Raw genomic sequence first — 18,869 nt, 5'->3', positions numbered from 1 at the left:
TTTCAATATTTACATACAGTATCAAAGCTTTACAATATGTACACAAGTAGACATACATCTATATACTTTTATTTTAATATTTATTTCAATATTTACACACATTATCAAAGCTTTACAATATGTACACTAATATTGTAATTTAATGAATAGGACATTAAGACTGATAGAACTATGAATTATTAAGAATTTAATAATTTGTCATAAAACTATTAATGAAGATCCCGTTACCTATGGAAAACTTATTGCGCACACAATTATAAGTAAAAAACGTTTAACAATAATGTTAACGTGAGTACAAATACGTATAGCTTAGTATCATATAAACCGTGTATTTATGATTATCATACCTACATGTATTTAAACATTTTTGTACGAAAAGATTATTAATTTTACAATAATAATCAGTCATAATACAATTTTACAGAATCAAATGTGTATTTAATTAATAATTTAATAAAATTGCCCAACATTATTAAAATTTGAACATGAGTTACGGTTCTACATTAATTAATTAAATATTAAATTGTAAAGCATGACAAATTAAAATATTTATTTAAGTATTCCATACTACAGCCTTATTTCTAGACAACCCCTATCAGTAATAGCCTTATCTACCCCTCGATAATCAGTACCCTCATCAGCTCTGAATGACTGACAGATTAGCTGTTTATTGTAATTTTAGGGGTGGGAAATAGGATATGGTGTTTTCAGGTATTGTTACTTTGTTGACTGATTAGGTGGCATATGGTTTATTATTACAATTCCAAATTAACAATTAAAGTGATATTATGGGCATGTTTCACTGTTGAATTGAGCTGAACATAACTAACAGGTCAAAAGAGTTAGTTTAAATATGGTTACTGACCAATTATCTGCAACTCATTTTGCTACCAGTTGTTTATAAAAAGTATATATTATAATCGATATTTAACATGACTCACCCAGTCCTCTAAGCCGAAATGATCCGTAAAACAAAATAGTGTATTTGTGTCGTATGAACTAATCTGCACTAAAACTAGATTTAGATTCACATCGTAAATCGAATCTTGTGTGTCGTCAGTTGTCAAAACGAAACTACGGTTGATATTTAAATGCATTATTTTTCTCTTTCCGGGATATTGTTTTAGTGTGTTGATGCTGCATTAACAAATATAAGTGTATATGAAGTGAAAACACCAAAAATAAACAACGGTTGTGATAGACACCTATAAACTGTAATATTCCTATAATATCACTTTAACATACTAACGTATGAACATTTCAAAATCTTTCATAGCTTATTAAAAAAGTAAAAAATATAAGATTATATAAAATGTATAACAATTAAATAGAAATTAGAAATAAGAATACAACTAATTAACAAACACGAAACATGAACGCTGAAAAAAAGCTCTACAAAGACTACATAGACATTTCACAAATGTCACGAAAAACAACTTAAATGTTCACTCGATCTTAACAGAATAATAACATCAGGAAGAATTATATTCATAAAAGAATTTCCATATCAAAAATGTTAGAAAACCATTTAAAAACAGCCGATATCTGTTGATATTCGCCCCTTTCGCGAATATGAGTAATATACGCACTTTAGTCGTACCAGGCACATACCAGTGAAAGGGGGAAAAATTACATATCTTTAGGGTATGGGTAACCTTTGGTCATTAAAAATCGATTAGATATTTATAAAAGGTATTTCTTGTGTTAGGTTTAAGAAAGAATGTATCAAAATATTGTAAAAAACAATGAAACTAGCGACAGCTCCCTTGCAAGGTTACAATACACTAAATGATCGCTTCATGTACTCTCTAAAAAAATATCATAGTTGACAGGAAGGCATGTTTTACACTTTTTACCATTATTCGGGTGTTATCTTGCGGAGATAATGGTAGGGCATGAATAGGTGTTCACTACTGAATCCCTGATATATGATACACTTGAAGACTATAGTAAACCATTGCACTAGAAAAGGTTACATTCCACTAAGAAACGGCCGAAAAAAAAAGTTGCAAAAACAGTCGATTTTGATTTGTGTCAAGTTCTTCCTTGCTTTGTACATGACATATCTTTCCGCTTAGAATGGCCTTTAAGAAAAGGTATGGTTATGGGGGTCTATGTGCAAAATGTTGCATTTATTTTCGCTCAAAGTTGTCGCTTTTACATTGAATGATATAGGGAAACTATTTAGTGTATTATGACCAAGGATATTTTGGATCTTCAAAAAGGAGGTTTTCACTTTTGGCGAAGGTCAATATTTCACGCTTCAGAAACAGAACAGAACTTTGAAGGTAAATTGTGAAAAATCTAAAGACTTCTAGGTAAATAAACACAGCACATGATTGAAATTAATGAGTAATGTAGCAAAAACTAGAATTGCATTCTGTTTGATTGTACTTTGCATGCCATGAAATGGGTAAAATTTCTCAATTTTTCATTAAAAATTAGGTGGGTGGGGGAAAGGGTGTCAGACAATTCACCCCCAAGACAATTCATCCCCAGGGCCTGGACAATTTAGTCCAGAATTTGATTTCCTTGGACAATTCACACCCAAGACAATTCACGCCCATATTTTGATATGAGATTGTATTGTCATTTGCTTTTGTCATATTTTAACATGAGTTGTGAACAGATGTTTGGGGTTATAATTTTGACTTTGGAGCACAATTTTGATGTGAAGATAATAAATGTAGTATGTAAATGAAAGATGACATAGTGTTTTTTGTCAAATGCAATCCAACCAATGTTTTTTTTCTATAAACTGTGTAACAACATATAAAATTGAAACAAATTAAGTATTTTGTATTTATAATAGTTGTGCATTTGATTTAAATAATATTATTAGGTTAACTACTATTTTATTATTTAAGTACTTTGTCAAATATTGAAGTTGATTAATTAGTTTCATTTAGTTCTTAGAATTTCACATTATGACATTTACTTATTTATTTATGTTAGATGGGATAATTAATTTAATAAAATATTATGGTTTAATTGATAAGAAAACCTTAATTAAAGAAAGGAAATTTAATCTGGTTGGAAGCATGCTATTAATGGGTATTACAATCAAGCATTCACACCCCTGACAAGGCTTTATCAAAGTGTCAAAACAGATACACAATGACTTCAGTTACTCACGTTGACAAATATTTATGTTGGGCTGGGCAGTTTAAGACCTGGTATTGTATTAAAAAATTCCATTTTTGTTCACCTGATATTTTGATTATTATTTTTATTTAACTGCCTATAAACATAAGTGTTTCATTAAAAAATAATTATTTTTATTCTTATTATCCATTAAGTTGTTGGATTTTCTCTCATTGAAGGATTAGTAATAGAAGTTGTGCTTTGTAATGTTGTGTATTGAAACATATTTTAGTCTGCAATTATCAGTATTCATTTCAAATCCAGTAATTCACACCATTTTATGTTATAATTTTTTAATGCTACTTATACACGAATACCTCATGATTTATTAAATCTACTATAATACCGCTAGTATGCTCCTCTTAAAAATGTTTTGAAATGTAATGTACTTTTAACAAAAATTGTACTCAATTCAAGTCCACTTCAATCATACAGTATGTTAACTCATCCCATACTACAGCCTTATCTCTAAGCAACCCCAATCAGTAATAGCCTTATCTACCACTAGATAATCAGTACCCTCATCAGCTCTAAATGCCTGCCAGATTATCTGTTTATTGATACCTTTATGGGTGTGAAAAAGGTTGTTTTTAGGTGTTGTTACTTTGTTGACTGATTATGTGACAAATATTTTATTATTATATTTCCCATTTAAAAATAAATATAGTAATTTTATGAAAATTTCGAAATCTTGCATAACTTTAACTTATCAAATAAAAAACATTAGATTATTTCCAAATAATGTTTCCAATACCATTATTATTTATTTATACACTTTTTACAAATATAAACTGTTTTAATGAATAAAAACAATCTTAAATAAAACACATAATTAATTATTTAATGACATAAAAACAATAATAAGATATTGTTAATTATAAGATATTGTTAATAATAAAAACAAACATCAATAGATAAAAAGCACAGTTATTTTTCAATTGCAAGTTATTTTATGAAAAAAATAAAAAAAAGAAATTCTGAGAACATCTTAATATGCTTTTATTAGAACTTCATAAAAATAAAAAAAAGAATACAAATAACTATCCTTAAGTTAGAAAACAGATATTTGTAATTACTAAATCCTAAACAAACAGCAAAAGAACAAAAAACATTAACAGCCACTAGAGCCCGTTTCTTCATTGCAAATCATCACGGAGACTTCTCTGTAATTGCATAATGTTCGTACTTTGTGACAGTCTACTTATTATGCATATACATTACTTGTTTTACTTTTTCAATACAGATAGGTACCTTTTACGGGTAGTACATAAAGAACCGAAACATTACTGCTGGCAGGGCTTCCCCTTTCTTTAGCCAAATTCGCCTTGTTTTGGCAAAATTCGTCTATTTTGGGCTATTTTTTAAGTTTTAATGAAGAAAAAGTTGGCTAATTTGGCGAATGGCAAAGTAAGCCCTGGCTGGTATTCTTTATTTTTCTTATGAGTTATAGTCCTATAATTCAACTAAAAGTAAAGCTTCTGTAAAATGAATTATTAATTTTAAACTGCTTCACAAAAATTCTCCTGGAATTTGTCCATTCGGTAATGTCAAGGATTTAATAGTGTGTTGATTTTCCCCATGTTCATTTATGCAACTAAGATTATAAAAAAAATAAGGTCTGATTAGATAATTTTTATTTTCAAACAGCAAAAACAAGGCACAAAGCTCTGGTGAGCTTTTGACTACAAATATCATGATGGCTATATATTTTACACTGTGTACAAAGCAATGGAAACAAATCAAATTTTATCAAATGTGCTGAAAATGCCTACCATGATGTAAGAAATACAAATAAAAGTTTAAACTGTTATAAATACTTAAAAAAAGTACTCAGATGTGTTTATATCAAAGTTAGTATTTAAAAAAATTCACAAAATGTTTATAGAAAGGGAATATGTTGTCTTAATTTTTATTTGATTTGTTTTGATCTTTTAAATAGTTTACTGAAGTTGTTCCATTATAACATGACCTACGCTCCAGGAGTGTAATAACGTAATTCTCAATTTTGTTAATTACGCGGGTGTTATTACATTAGTTATATAACTGTGAAATGACGTCGTTATTCCAGCGAATTTCTTCAGTTTTAAACTCTTTTACAGTGTGAATAAACGGTGAAAAGAGCATAACATAAAAAGAAAATTTGTTGGTCATGTTATAAATAGAATCTTAGAATTGTGGTCATTTTGTATTAAATTTATTAAACTCATCATCTAAATAAAGATAAAATGACTTGTTTAATAAATTCAATACAAAACGACCACTCATGCAAGAACCTATATTTGTATGACAATTTAAAACAAACTATAAAAACATCATTGCCACATTTAAACATTTATAATAATTTAATATCTTGTGGCCCCAACACTCTCTCACAGCCATCTTCAAACTTGACCTTCACCTTCTCTCCTGAAACAAAAAGAGAACATTAATTTTATTGGCTTCGATTTAGATTAGTATTTCGTACTTGCCAAAATACGTCATTTTCTATGATCACTTGTAATTATTTTGAACATAATACTTGGTGTTATTTATAAATTTTTGGTACTTCCTTTGTTATGTATGTACCATATTGTACCATATTGTACCATATTGAATTCTTTATATTTTAAATGAAAAATGATTATTGACTATTCTCAGCAAAATTTGATAAAATAATTTATTATTATGTAATGATGAATCTGGATTAAGTTTAGAATGTGTTGTTTTCCTTCATATTTTCAAAATATGCCAAATTCCTATTACAAAGTTTTTTTAACAAGAAGGCTTTAATAAAAAACTTTCTTAGAAAACCCACCATAAATTGTTTTGATTTATTTGAAAATTAAATTGTAGTGTTATTACCAAGAAGCTTTTAATAAATCATCATAAATCATGCTTGAATTCTTACTATGAAAGAACTCTGTTACATGAAAAAAATTAAATTCCAATGTCGTCCCATTCCCAATGATGGACAAAAAGGATAGAAACAATGTAAGGAAATTATGTTAAAACAACTTTTTTACCTGATAGCATGACTGATACAATGGTTCCCTCAAACCATTCCTCGAACAACTCTCCATTCCTGACTGCCCTATATTTGGCAGATACAGCCTGCCCAACAATCAATTTCTTGACCTGAAATTATTTTGCTGATCATAAATTTCATATATAAAAAACATGACAAAAAGCATTTAAAGTTATATTAACACAAGATGTCATCAGTCTATCAAATTATAAAAAAATAAGAAACTATGGAAACCCCAGAAGGTAAATCAAAGTCATTAATTTTAGGCAAGTGACCAATTGCCAAAACAGCACAATGCAAATTGTGATCACTCTAGGATCAATGAAATGAAGTCCCTTCATCACGGATTCAGTATATGGGTTCATTTAGTGTGAACACCAGGTCATTGTGCATTCCAGACAAAATGTGAGATGAAAAGCCTCATTACATAGCTTTTGTGTATGTAATATACTTAATATGACGTAATGGAAATTTGCATTATGATAATAGAAAAATTAAATCTATTACAACAACAAATTTTTAAATACATACCTGATGTCTGTTTCTTCTTGATCTTTGTGTTTCTGTTTTGTTGTTGCTGGACAGCTCCTTTGGTTGATTGTTGCTCTTCTTTGTTGGTGGTTGCTCGTCCGTGTTGGTCGTCTCCTCATCCTCGCTGTCTGACAGCTTTAAAATGTAATCAGTTGGTGGTTGCTCGCCTGCAGAGGTTGTCGACTCTTCATCCTCGCTCTCCGAGGGTAAGAAGTTTTTTGTTGGTGGTCTGTCAGTAGTGGTCGTCTCTTCATCCTCACTCTCCGATGGCTGAAATTATATGAAACAACTTATTATAGGCTGTATGATGTCATTGGTATTGTTATTAATTGTGTATTTCTGCAGACCAGGAAACTGTTGTTCAATTTTCCCATACACAAGCTTTTTGCAGGTTTTATTTAGGGCCAGGGAAAAGGACCCTATTCTGGAGAAAAATTAAATGTGAAAACAAAATTTTGGGATGTCACACCCATTTTCTCATAAGGGAATGAGATTTTTAGGGATAAGTGGAAACTGCATAATTGTATAAATTTTTTAGGTTGGAATAAGCCTGTATTAGCTATACAACAAACACTGGTTATACATGAAAGACCTTCGTGTGATTTCAAGACAAAATTACTTAATGAAACAAAATATTTATTTTCAGTTATTAATAAATAAGTTTTACTTGATTGTACAATATACATGTATTTTTCAATCATTAATGCAATTAATCATCACATAGTTGCAGTCATTAAACATTAGATAAAATAGATTTGGGTGAAAAAATGCTAATTTTACATGTATCATTATATTTAACAGAATGGAGAACAAAACAATTGGTTAATACTGTCTCTCTTCTATGTTTTACTTACTGCATACACTGGCCTACTGTAAGTGCATCTTCTTTGCAGGGGTGTTGCAATGAATGAGTAAACGTCCGGCTGAAACATGTGTTTAGTTAAATTAGCATTTATGTTGAAAAACAGTTACTTTAAAAGTCTGTAAAAATGACATACATAATTTATGTGGCAGTAACAACATTTGTCATTCCTTATATGAAATTTACTAGATGCATTTATTGTAATTTATGCACTTATTGTCCCCTACCCGTTTCATGAAACCTGAAAAATGGATAGATGGCAATATGGAGATTATGCACGTCATTTCATTTTGTTCCTTCGTCAACATGTTAGTTGCTATGGCAACAAATATATAAAAAAATAATTTAAAAAATACTGACAATAGTGGCGTTTCACCGACCATAGGGGACCATATTGCTTGGCAATCTATTGTTAATTTTGTGTCTTAGCAGTGTCATATTATTCATGATTCATGATTGGGCCATTCTTTTTTTAATTAACCTGCTGCTGGTCCTGACGCAACTCTTGCAGCCTCCAAAGTTGCTCCCTGGCCTCTTTGAGTGCCTCATCCTTCTCTCTCTGAAAAACATTATAACAATCCTGATGTTGCCTATCAAAATAATTATTTTCTTATATAACAAAAATTAAATCATTTTTTTACTTTATGTTAGATTAACATAATTACTTCATAATTAGTTCTATTGAATGCCAACTTCATAATAACAGGGTGTCTGCCATAGCCTAAACTATTTATTTGAAGGGTTAAGTTAATGTTAATATCAAATAACAATAATGTTTTTAATTTGGCACTGGTTATCTTTCTTACCAGCTGCCGTTTCAGTGAGCTGATTTCAGTCCTCAGACAGCCTATGTCTTCTGACGCACCTCTCGTGGACTGCTGTTAAAAATGATTTAATCAATTGATTTACATGTATTGCTTTTTTATGCCCCCGGATCGAAAGATCAGGGGCATACTGTTTTTGGCCTGTCTGTCATTCTGTCCCAATACTTTAACCTTGGTTAAAGTTTTGCGATAGCTTTTGCAATATTGAAGATAGCATCTTGATATTTGGCATGCACGTGTATCTCATGAAGCTGCACATTTTGAGTGGTTAAGGGTCAAGGTCATTCTTCAAGGTCAAAAGTAAATAAATAAAATCCAAGGGAAGTACTAAGCTTTAAACAGGAGATAATTTCTAAACCAAATAATATATTGAAATATTATTTCAGAGCGGAGCAATAGGGGGCATTGTGTTTCTGACAAACACATCTCTTGTTAATAACTGATGCTTATATTCTGATTCAGTCAATGTTTGGATGGGATTATTTAGTACTTAATGAATGAAAAATATTTCCTAAAATAAACAGCATGGTATTATTCATTTATTGATATAAATATTGTATACCTTGTCTTTCTTCAATGCTGAATTCATGTCAGCAAGGCTCATTTCACAGTCATCAACTCTCCGAAGGCAGTTAAAAATGAATTGCTCATCTCTAGCACCAGCAACACCGCGAAACATGTTTGCTGTGACACTGACATGCAGGTCCCTATAAAAATGTTCAGATCAAAGTAAACAAAGGTCGTCAACTGTGCCTGGTCCTTTATTTACGAAGGTGACCAATGGCTGAACAGCACAGCATAACACACATAACAAATGACGTTGACTAAAGCTGGGGTCACTGCTAAGTATTGGAGGTAAATGATATCAATATTTATGTACAAACATATGGACATTTTTTTTTGTTTAATATACTAAGTGTAAGAATAAAAATAAAACACATAATTGAAATTTGAAAAAAAATGTTGCATTTCTTTAATACAAAAACCAAAACTTTTTTTAAAGTTGAACTAAAAATAACAGCAACATTTCACTGGTTTATAAAAAGCAGGTTCTTACTGATGTTTCACAATAATCGATGAGAATAATCTGTAACATCTGCGGGACAAAGATGCACATGCCAGTGCCTCTTTGAAGACTCCTCCAAATTGCGAATGCGAACCATAACCCTGAAAAAAGCTCACCGGTTAGCTTAGCCACATAGTCTTTATGATCACACTTGGTTAATATTCATCTGAGTGGTTAACTTACCATGATATTAAAACCACTACTTTAAAACTTTATATGTTTAAATCTTGCTGTAATATTGCTAGATTTAAAATTCAAATTTACATAATTTATATTTCTAATGTAATGTTTACATCATATTTGTACAATTCCAGCAAACTGCAACATCTAAAGGAAGTAATGTGCTATTAAGATTAGAAAAATATACATATCATGCCAGTGTTCAGAATAAACTTACTGTAAACCCCATGACCTCTTCACACTTGCGCCTCCATGGACGGTTAGATGTGTCCAACATTTCAACATCACTGGCCGATGAAACATGGGGGTGAAGGTTCCTCATAACCTAACAAAATTTATCATTCTATTTGCAGATTTTTAAAATTTATGTAAATTTGAACATATTTTAAAACAAGTTTATTTCTAACTATTTATTTAAGTACTAATAAACCCTGTTTGCAGTATTCTAAACAGTTAAAGTAAGGCATGTTTTTTTTAATAAACTATACCATTTCTTCTTCTTCATGTAGAAGACAGATGAAAACAGCTTTAATTCTTTTTTTGAAGATTTTGTGCTGATTAAGTTTTGTTAATACAAGACAATAACTTACTCGCACTCTGTCTGGAAACTTGAAGGAACACTTGTATTTCAGCTGATGCCTGGCTGGTGTAGATGCTGTTATTTAAAAAAAAATGTGTCTATTATATTCTGAATGGAGGATAAATCAGTTCTAACACACAAGAGAAAAAAGACAAGCAAGGACATCTTTCATCGCATTATTACAGGGAAAAAATATTAAAACAACTCTGGACAGTTTTATTAATCATATTACCAATTCCATCAAATAATTAACATTTATTTTTTATTTGTTTCATATTTTTTTTACCAGGGTCAAAAAATGAGAGGCTGGCCTCTGTCATGATCTTAGTCAGTGTGCCTGAAAATGTGACTGAATCATCAACCGTCTGATGGAGAGCAGCAAAAATGTAGGACGTCGGCAGGAAACCATCCAGTGGCAAACTGCATTTCTCCATCTCGTCTCCCTTTAAAAACAGTAAGTTGGCATTTTCATTGAAGTACTTATTGGACAGAAATTTATACAATAAATGTAATTATTACATGTGTTGGGGAGGTGAAACAATTGGTTATTGGGTAGAAATATGTAGTTATTATTAAAAATAGTAGTATATAATTAAAATAAATCTTGCTCTGAAATAGCTACAAAAATATAGGTTCAGAGCCCTACAGTCAGGTTTTTTAGGAAGGATAACAACCAAAATCTACTTCATGTCTAGGATAAATTATTTATAATTTTACTAGCTTTATCTGTTCCAATTAGAATGAAATCATAATGTAAAAGAATAGCAATCATATTTATGTATTCTGCAGTACAAAATGGGGCCATGTTAACCAAACTCCACCAAACCATGTTATCTCCATGACAGCTTTTCATTAAAACTGTTATGTATGGTTATTTAATGTGGGTAATAAAGGCCTGTAAAACAATAGCAGCACCTGTTATTGTTCGTTCCTTTTTCCTATTTCATGTTTTCCCCACGTCTGATAAAATGTCCTTTTTGGAAACAATTATTCCACCAGTTTTGGATACAGGTCTTTTTCTCCAAACTAGATGGAGAGCCCAGTAATTCAAATTTATACAAACATAATTGTAAATATTGTTTAGTGGTTTAAACATTCATCTTTTTAATTACATTACAATAACTTACAATATGTACACTAAACATGATGTCTGTCTGTGTCTGGGGTGTGCACGCTGCTACCTTGCGCTCCAGAGTGCTTGAACCAATCCTGTTAAAAAGGGAGAGATGGCAATACAGAATAATTACATTAAGTACAATGACTGCAGTGTGATAGCCTTTAGAATGAATTGAAACAAAATGTGAAAGTCACAAAACAATGTTACTCTAGTAGTGGCAACTGGGCAGACATGTGGTCAATTACTCGAAAAAGTAATCAATTAAATTAATGATTTTAACTTCTTTTTCAAAAATGATTAATGGTTTTGTTCATCGATCAATTATTAATTGGTAATCTCAACCAAAGTGATCAAATTAAATATTAATGTATTAATTCATGCATGTAATAATATTTGGGCTTCTAGACCCATTATCAACCAGTGTTTATTTTAAAAAAAGGATCATATTCTTATTCTATTTAATTTTATTTGCACAAAAAAGATGTAGTCTTCTGATTATTGCATTTATTGAAAGTGCGGTCATAATGATGATAACAGATTAAATTTTATGATTACCCCATGTCTGCAACTGGCAACTTATTGAAAATATAACCCCATTTCTCAGGTGTTATCAACTAATCAAATAATTATGAAATGCTTTTTTTGTACTAAATACTTCAGGTTAAAATGAAAGTTTGACATTTCAACTACAGTAGATTGCAACTAGTGCTTCAGTGATATGAGACACAAAGAAACAATTATCAAGCATGTGCAATACCCTTAATGTTTTGAAACATATTTTCCATGAAATGAAACAGTCTTATTTTGAAATAATTACTGAGAAAATCAAAACTTCCCTTGACATATCTTTTTGTATCTAAGGGTGAATTAAAAAGAGACAAAACTAAAACACAATTTTTGATAGAATATTGGAAATAGTGTCACACAGCATTTTGAGAGAATGTTCAAAAGGAAATGTAAATACACTTTAAATGCTTATTTATGGATGATGTCATGCTGATCGATATATAGTGCTTATGAATACTGGGAACAAACAAAAATGAATGTTGCCAGATTTAAATCTTCAAGTGGTTTCTCCAGTGACCGTTTATCATCTATTATGTGAGGTGTGAGCATTTAGAAGCCCTTATATCAATTGTAAGTATGTCACATTGGAATCTTAAATTACAGTCTGAATATTGTTTTGTGTACAAAATCCCTTTTTTGTGCTGACTGCCAACTTATGACATTGAACAACAAGTTTTACTGTACTACAGTATCACAATTGGCCCAGTGACACCCTATTTGCACAAATATTTTTTGGGTACTTGTTCAATCACTTTTTGAACCTAGCATTATAACTCCTTAGTAAACTCCTTACAAAAATATAATACTTGTATAAACAAAAAGTAAGGATTTGATGAAAACAAAAAAAACCAAGGAAGATTACCAGTAGTATTACAAAACAAATAAAACATTGTATCTTAATCTTATAATGTCTTTGTAAAATCAATTTACAGATTTATTAGCCCATTATTCTCAATAATTAATTAAAAATTAATTATTTTCTTCATTTTAAATTAATTTAAAAGAAACACACTAAAATCTATGATCAGGAGATAATAAGATATGTGTGTGGAGTGTGTCCTTCAGCTTATCAGTTGCTGTGTTACTGATAGTAATCTAATAAATCGCGGATGACAGTGCTATCTATGCGTCTAAGGAGACAATGTAAGATAAGACTGGATGCATGTATTTAAGAGGGCACAGTGGGATTTTTGTTAGTAATAAATGACATTATATAATGGAAAAAGGAGAAGAATGTTTTTAACAAACTAACAGCTCAGAGATAATGGGCATTCAATAATGATGATATTATATTGTTTGTAAAAAAAACAACTGCATTGACTTATAAAAAAACCACATAAAATTATCTTTATTTGGTATCCGAAAAATCTTTTCTTGCTGAAATGGTGATGTACACTGTGACCAACAATGCATTTTGTAATATACCATATCTCTTCGAATGCCCTGATGGTATTGACACAACTTACATGAAACAGCCAATTAAAAAATACCAAAAGCATTGCATGGCTCATTGAAACTATGGCAACAAAAATGACTTCTTTTATGTGAAAATATATCATATTTATAATAGTAAATGTGATCTTAATGTAACATTATTCAATAAATGACATAAAATATATATGAATAAATGAGAAATGAGCCAAAAAGGAACAATTTAATTGTAACTAAGAGCTAACTAATGACTGGAAAGTCATAATGGATATAATGTGATTTCAAGTGACATATATACTTTTGACATATAACATTATCTGACTCATAATTTTGAAGTCAGTTGTAACAATAAGAACAAAATTAAATAAAGTAAGGACTTGGCAAACGAAACTCAATTTAGAAATGAAATGAATTTCTCAATATACCTTCCATAGAAAATATACTCCATCTTAACAGTAAAAATGTAACTGTGATTTAAGATTTTTAAGACTGTACTTTTAAATCATAGTCCCTCTAGTTTCTTAACTGTTTTATAAAATAAATAAAATATTGTAGAACACATCACCTGAAGTTTATTGTAGCAAAAAGGTTCCTCCCCAGACGTCCCCCCCCCACATTTTAGTTTTAGTGAAGACGTTTAGTTGAAGTATAATCTTGATTTTAATTATCAAATGATTATTTTGTTTATGAAGTCTTTTATACACTTAATCTATGAAGCAGCTAGTTAGTTGTAGTTTTTTTCGTTTTAGAATTCTTTTTTTTTTTGGTTGAACTGTGTAAGGAATGCATGTAAATCATTTCTAAGTGCATGTTGGTGTACTAGTGGAATAAATGAAATATTCTTAAATCTTACTGAGTATCTTATACATGTTGCTTATTTGGGAGCCCAAATGCAACCAAGAACAATGTGTAATCCAGACCCATTTTGAATACACAATTAACACATTATTTCAGTTTGAGTAAACCTGGGCAGGGTTGTGGAACTATAGTTATTTGTTGTTTTTAATGCAATTAAATTGGATCAATTGGTGAATTGAACAATGGTAAAAGCCCATCTATAATAATTTCAAAACTGTTGTCCTTGTAACAGTTAAATATGATAAATAAATACACTATGTTACTCAGTCAACAATTGTATTTGTTTCATCCATTCATATGTATATTATCAAATTATTGGACGTCACTGATATTTAAATTTTTAAAAGTAACTTATTTAGACTAAGTAAAACAGAAATGCACTTTTCTTGCACATTATTTAATTATTAATAATATAATACTGAAATGTAATCAAAACTTTTTTATTATTTAAAAGCAAAAAAATGTATTTAATGAATGTTTGGAATTTAAGGAAAAATTACTCACTTTCAAATTAAAAAAATGTTTTTTGTATGATAATGTGCTAATCGCATCTTATGAATGCCTATCCCCCTTTACAGATGTCACCTAATCTCAACAATGCTGGGCCTTTTTATTACACCATAAGTTCCCATTATACAATATCTGTTATCTTGCATAATACACTTGCTAATCTGATACTTGCACCATAAGGGCCTGATATCTTGTGTAATGGAAGGTGTGTGTTGTTACTTAATATTAGGGAAAACATTTAAATGCTGTCACATTTTTGGCTACATATTAAATTAATGTTTAAATTGGGGTGGTAAATAGTAATAGTAAATATTCTGCATGACTAGACATTTTTGTCAAACTTTTTATTATATGATGATGTTGATGACAGACTGAATCAATATGTTAAAAAATCTAACAAAAACAATAATGTATGAAGTGATATATAGACATGAATATGAAATTCAGAAAATGGGACGTGGTAAACTGTTTACCTAATTTAATTAATAGAATATTGAAAAATATTTCCAACTCTCACAACTTTCTTATTATTTGCCTGGTTTTGAAAATATTTCATCCTTGTGTTTCCTTAAATTTTAAAAGAGTATTTTTAGAGGTATAAATACCTGAATTTGTTTGTAGCAAAATGAATTCATTAATTCAATAATTACAGTTGTTTACTTTGTAACATACTATTCCACTTAACATTATCAAAGAACATCAAATGTGTGCTTTTACTCAATTAATTAATACAATAGTTACAGTTGTTTAATTAGTAACATACTATTCCACTTAAAATGATCATAAAAAAACATCAAAGCTGTGCTTTTACTCAATTTATAAATGATCTCAATTTATGAAAGAAAAAGTGCAGGCACTTATAAAAACAATTATAATTAGATCTATTAAATTGGTAAAATTTGTTAGAGGCTTCCCTAAAAACAACCATCAAAAATCATTAATTCCTTTATGTATGACACATAAAATGCACTCAATTTAAATACTAACCGATAAAGTTATTTTTCACATATCCCGGCATAATTACAAATAACTACTCCCGATATACATTTTCATATTATGAAGACGTTTATTTTGGGAGTGAAACTTCTAGGGAGGAAACGTCTGGGGAGGAAATGTCTTGGGGAGGAAACATCTGCCACCCTAGCAAAAAAAGGGAGATATTCTGCCCCATTCCCCACCATTTAGAGTATACAGAGTATTTAGAGTATATATGCTTCCCTTAAGCAAGGCAAACTATTCCCACTGTGGTGTTAAAAAAGGTATTTGTTGCCATTAATTTTCACTCTGATTATTTGGCTTGTTATTATATGATATTTAACTCTAACACAAAGCTAAATCTTTCATTTAATACAAATTATTAAATACAAAATTTAATTGTTCCTATCTTACAGTGTTTTATACTAAAAAAAACCAATGCTTTTATCGCTTATTTACAAAACAAAAAACCCTCTTTATGAGTATACACAATTTTCCCCCAACCTCTAAGGGGGCAGACTCCCTTCCCCAAAACTGAAGAAATCACTGCCTGATGAGAAATTGCTTTCCACTTTTATAACAAAATATGATAATGTTAACCTTGTCACAAATCCCAAATAAATATGATATAAGCTTTTTCTGTAACAACTGTCAAAATCTATTGGAAATGTAATAATTCTTCTATTGCAATCTACATGATTTTGTTACAATCATATTGGGCAATTGACAGGTATTTGGCTAAATACTCAAAAACAAATGATTTTTCTCACCCAGAATAATAATTTTCTTCAATACACAGTGAAGATAAAACATTCATAGTTAAAGTTTATAAAATTATTGAACTGTGCTTTAAAAGTGGTTGGTTATTATGTATAAAATTGATGTTCACTAAATTAAGATATTAGAAAAAATAAATGATGCAAGTATAAGTAGTTAAGTACACAATTTATTGTATGACTTATCAGTTCAATTGTTGTTTGTTTTTTGTTATTTTTTGTAAAGCAAGTAAACCAAATACTGGCAAAATCTGTAGCTCTTGGGGTTTTATTGATTATTTCACTTAATTCCAAAGCTGTGTGTCACAAATGCTTTACAATTCAACATTAATGAAAGATTACACATGTTATTCATTTTGATCATTAACAACAACTATAATATAGCTGTATTCTCACCTGAGAAGTAGGACCGCCTTGTGATGGCCTGCCACTTTGGTTGAATCCAAAAACCAGCTATTTTCCACTTGTAAATCCATTGCAATGGTACACTTAAGTTTCTTCTAGAATATGTGTTTTGTTGTTAATTGCATCACAATTTGTGGAGAAAGTTTGTTTGTTTCAATTTGATAATTGGATTCACACTTTTCTCATTGGACAATGTGATTCACAGTTTTTCATTGGACACTTGGATTCACACTTTTTTCATTGGACACTTGGATTCACACTTGTTTCATTGGATAATTGGATTTCACACATTTTTCTCATAGCTGTAGTTGAATTTAGTGTTTCAATAGGATAACAGGTTTCACAGTTTTCATTTTTAAATAGATCTATCTTTACTATACCTAAAGATATTTTTAAATAATTAGATATTTATTAAAGTACCGCACCAACACTGCAAAGTCCCTACATGTATATGTGTGTCAGCTCTGTAAAAAGAGGCTGACCACTGGCTTAAAAACACGTTTTAGACAATAACCACAAAGATACTATGTCAAGCAGTGTGCTCGGGCAATGGTTTTTAACCAGAGTCCAGAGCGTAAACAACCCCAAAGTAAGTCAGGTTTCACATTTTTCACAAAAAGGGCCTTTTATTATTACCCATTATATTACTTATTGCTTGACATAAATTTTGTGTTCAACAAGAAAATTGTTACTGTCTCTCTTTTTTTTCTTTCTCACATAAACACATTGCAAAAAAACATACAATAATAAAAACAAAGTCATTATTACACATTTCGGGCAATGGAATTCAACAAAATTCCAAAGGGTAAATAACCCATTCATTGAAGCTAAATCCTGAAATCTTGTCTTTAAAAAGGGATTAGGTAGACACTTATCTTAACTTTATTTTATCGTTCTTCTAAAAAGTCATAGTATTGTTCCCTTGGTTGACATGAATCTAATGAGTAATTAAATAGTGAATAGTAATAGTTAATGCATGTGCGTAAAGTGTCGTCCCAGATTAGCCTGTGCAGTCCACACGGGCTAATCAGGGACAACACTTTCCGTTTAAATTGGATTTTTGCTAAGAAGAGACTTCATTTAAACGAAAAATGTCATAAAAGCGGAGAGTGTCGTCCCTGTGCAGTTTGCACAGGCTAATCTAGGACAACACTTTACGCACAAGCATTATGCCCAGTTTTCTCAGAAAACGACACATATTGATTAACCAAAATTATATAGTCAGCCACCTTGGAATCGGCAGTTTGGGATTTGGCAGTTTGGAACTCACCATGCACCACTGCATCACTTCAAAATTTTATTTTTAAGATCATTATTTAAATATACAAAACAACAATGTAAATTAATTAATTTCAGTGGGGAAGAATCAGAGCAAATGTATATCCCACGTGTTGTGTTAAAAACAGATCATATTGTTGTTGGTTTTAAGGAATGATATCTAGCCAATGATACAGTATAATCACATGTCAGATTTGCTATTTGCCAACACTTTTTTAGTCAGGATTTTTCAAATAAAACACTATCAAAAAACCTATCTGTGAATAGGTAAAGGACTTGATACCATCAATGGCATTTTTGGTCAATTTTTGGATCCCAAATTCAACCTAAATCCCCCTGCACAAAACAATGTATCTTCCCTTAGTGATACAAATAAATCAGCTTGAAAAAAAAACACACAAAGAAAACAACATGCCAGTAGTTCCCGCTTTAGAAGCATTGAAACAACTGTTTTATAATACATTTCAGTAAAGCAAAAATTCAAATATATATTTAAAATGTTTATTTTCTGTAAAGATATGTATTACAGATTTTTTTTAAATTGCAAATTTTATTAAACTTTCTCTCTTGAAAGGTTTTGTGAAAATAATTCCTCCTTGATGGGCCCCTGGCCCCATTCCATCAGGAGTGAGAATGTGCCCTGCCATCTTTTGTTTATTGGATGCCAGTCATAAATAACATGCTAACTAAGATAAGCTTTTGGGGGACAACACCTACCCCAGTAGACAGATTATCTCCAGAGCCAATTAAATATGCAGGGT

The 18,869-nt window shown here is 30.4% G+C and overlaps 2 protein-coding genes across 3 annotated transcripts in view; one reads left to right on the top strand and one right to left on the bottom strand.

Annotated features, from left to right (window-relative positions):
* The first annotated feature begins 2,171 nt into the window (after nucleotides 1–2,171).
* Nucleotides 2,172–18,869, top strand: part of LOC127834004 (uncharacterized) — a 35,392-nt gene continuing 18,694 nt past the window's right edge. The window contains exons 1-2 of one of the 2 annotated variants that reach the window (XM_052359543.1): nucleotides 2,172–2,288; nucleotides 10,481–10,645. The gene's annotated coding sequence lies outside the window, so the exon portion shown is untranslated. Of the gene's footprint in view, nucleotides 2,319–10,480; nucleotides 10,646–18,869 lie in introns of both variants that reach the window. The other variant, XM_052359542.1, reaches the window with a different exon arrangement.
* Nucleotides 5,397–17,173, bottom strand: LOC127835864 (uncharacterized). Its single transcript, XM_052362289.1, has 13 exons — nucleotides 16,822–17,173; nucleotides 11,319–11,400; nucleotides 10,478–10,634; nucleotides 10,202–10,266; nucleotides 9,829–9,936; nucleotides 9,423–9,532; nucleotides 8,928–9,072; nucleotides 8,348–8,419; nucleotides 8,023–8,100; nucleotides 7,534–7,602; nucleotides 6,680–6,949; nucleotides 6,147–6,258; nucleotides 5,397–5,550 (listed from the first exon to the last, which is right to left on the bottom strand). The coding sequence occupies exons 1-13, from the start codon at nucleotides 16,899–16,901 to the stop codon at nucleotides 5,477–5,479; spliced, it is 1,422 nt and encodes a 473-aa protein (XP_052218249.1). The 5' UTR covers nucleotides 16,902–17,173; the 3' UTR covers nucleotides 5,397–5,476.

Source organism: Dreissena polymorpha, chromosome 6 (genome assembly GCF_020536995.1).
Source record: "Dreissena polymorpha isolate Duluth1 chromosome 6, UMN_Dpol_1.0, whole genome shotgun sequence".
Taxonomy (NCBI): Eukaryota; Metazoa; Mollusca; class Bivalvia; order Myida; family Dreissenidae; genus Dreissena; species Dreissena polymorpha.
The sequence above is the reverse complement of the archived record's forward strand: the minus strand, read 5'-3'. Positions and strand labels throughout refer to the sequence as shown.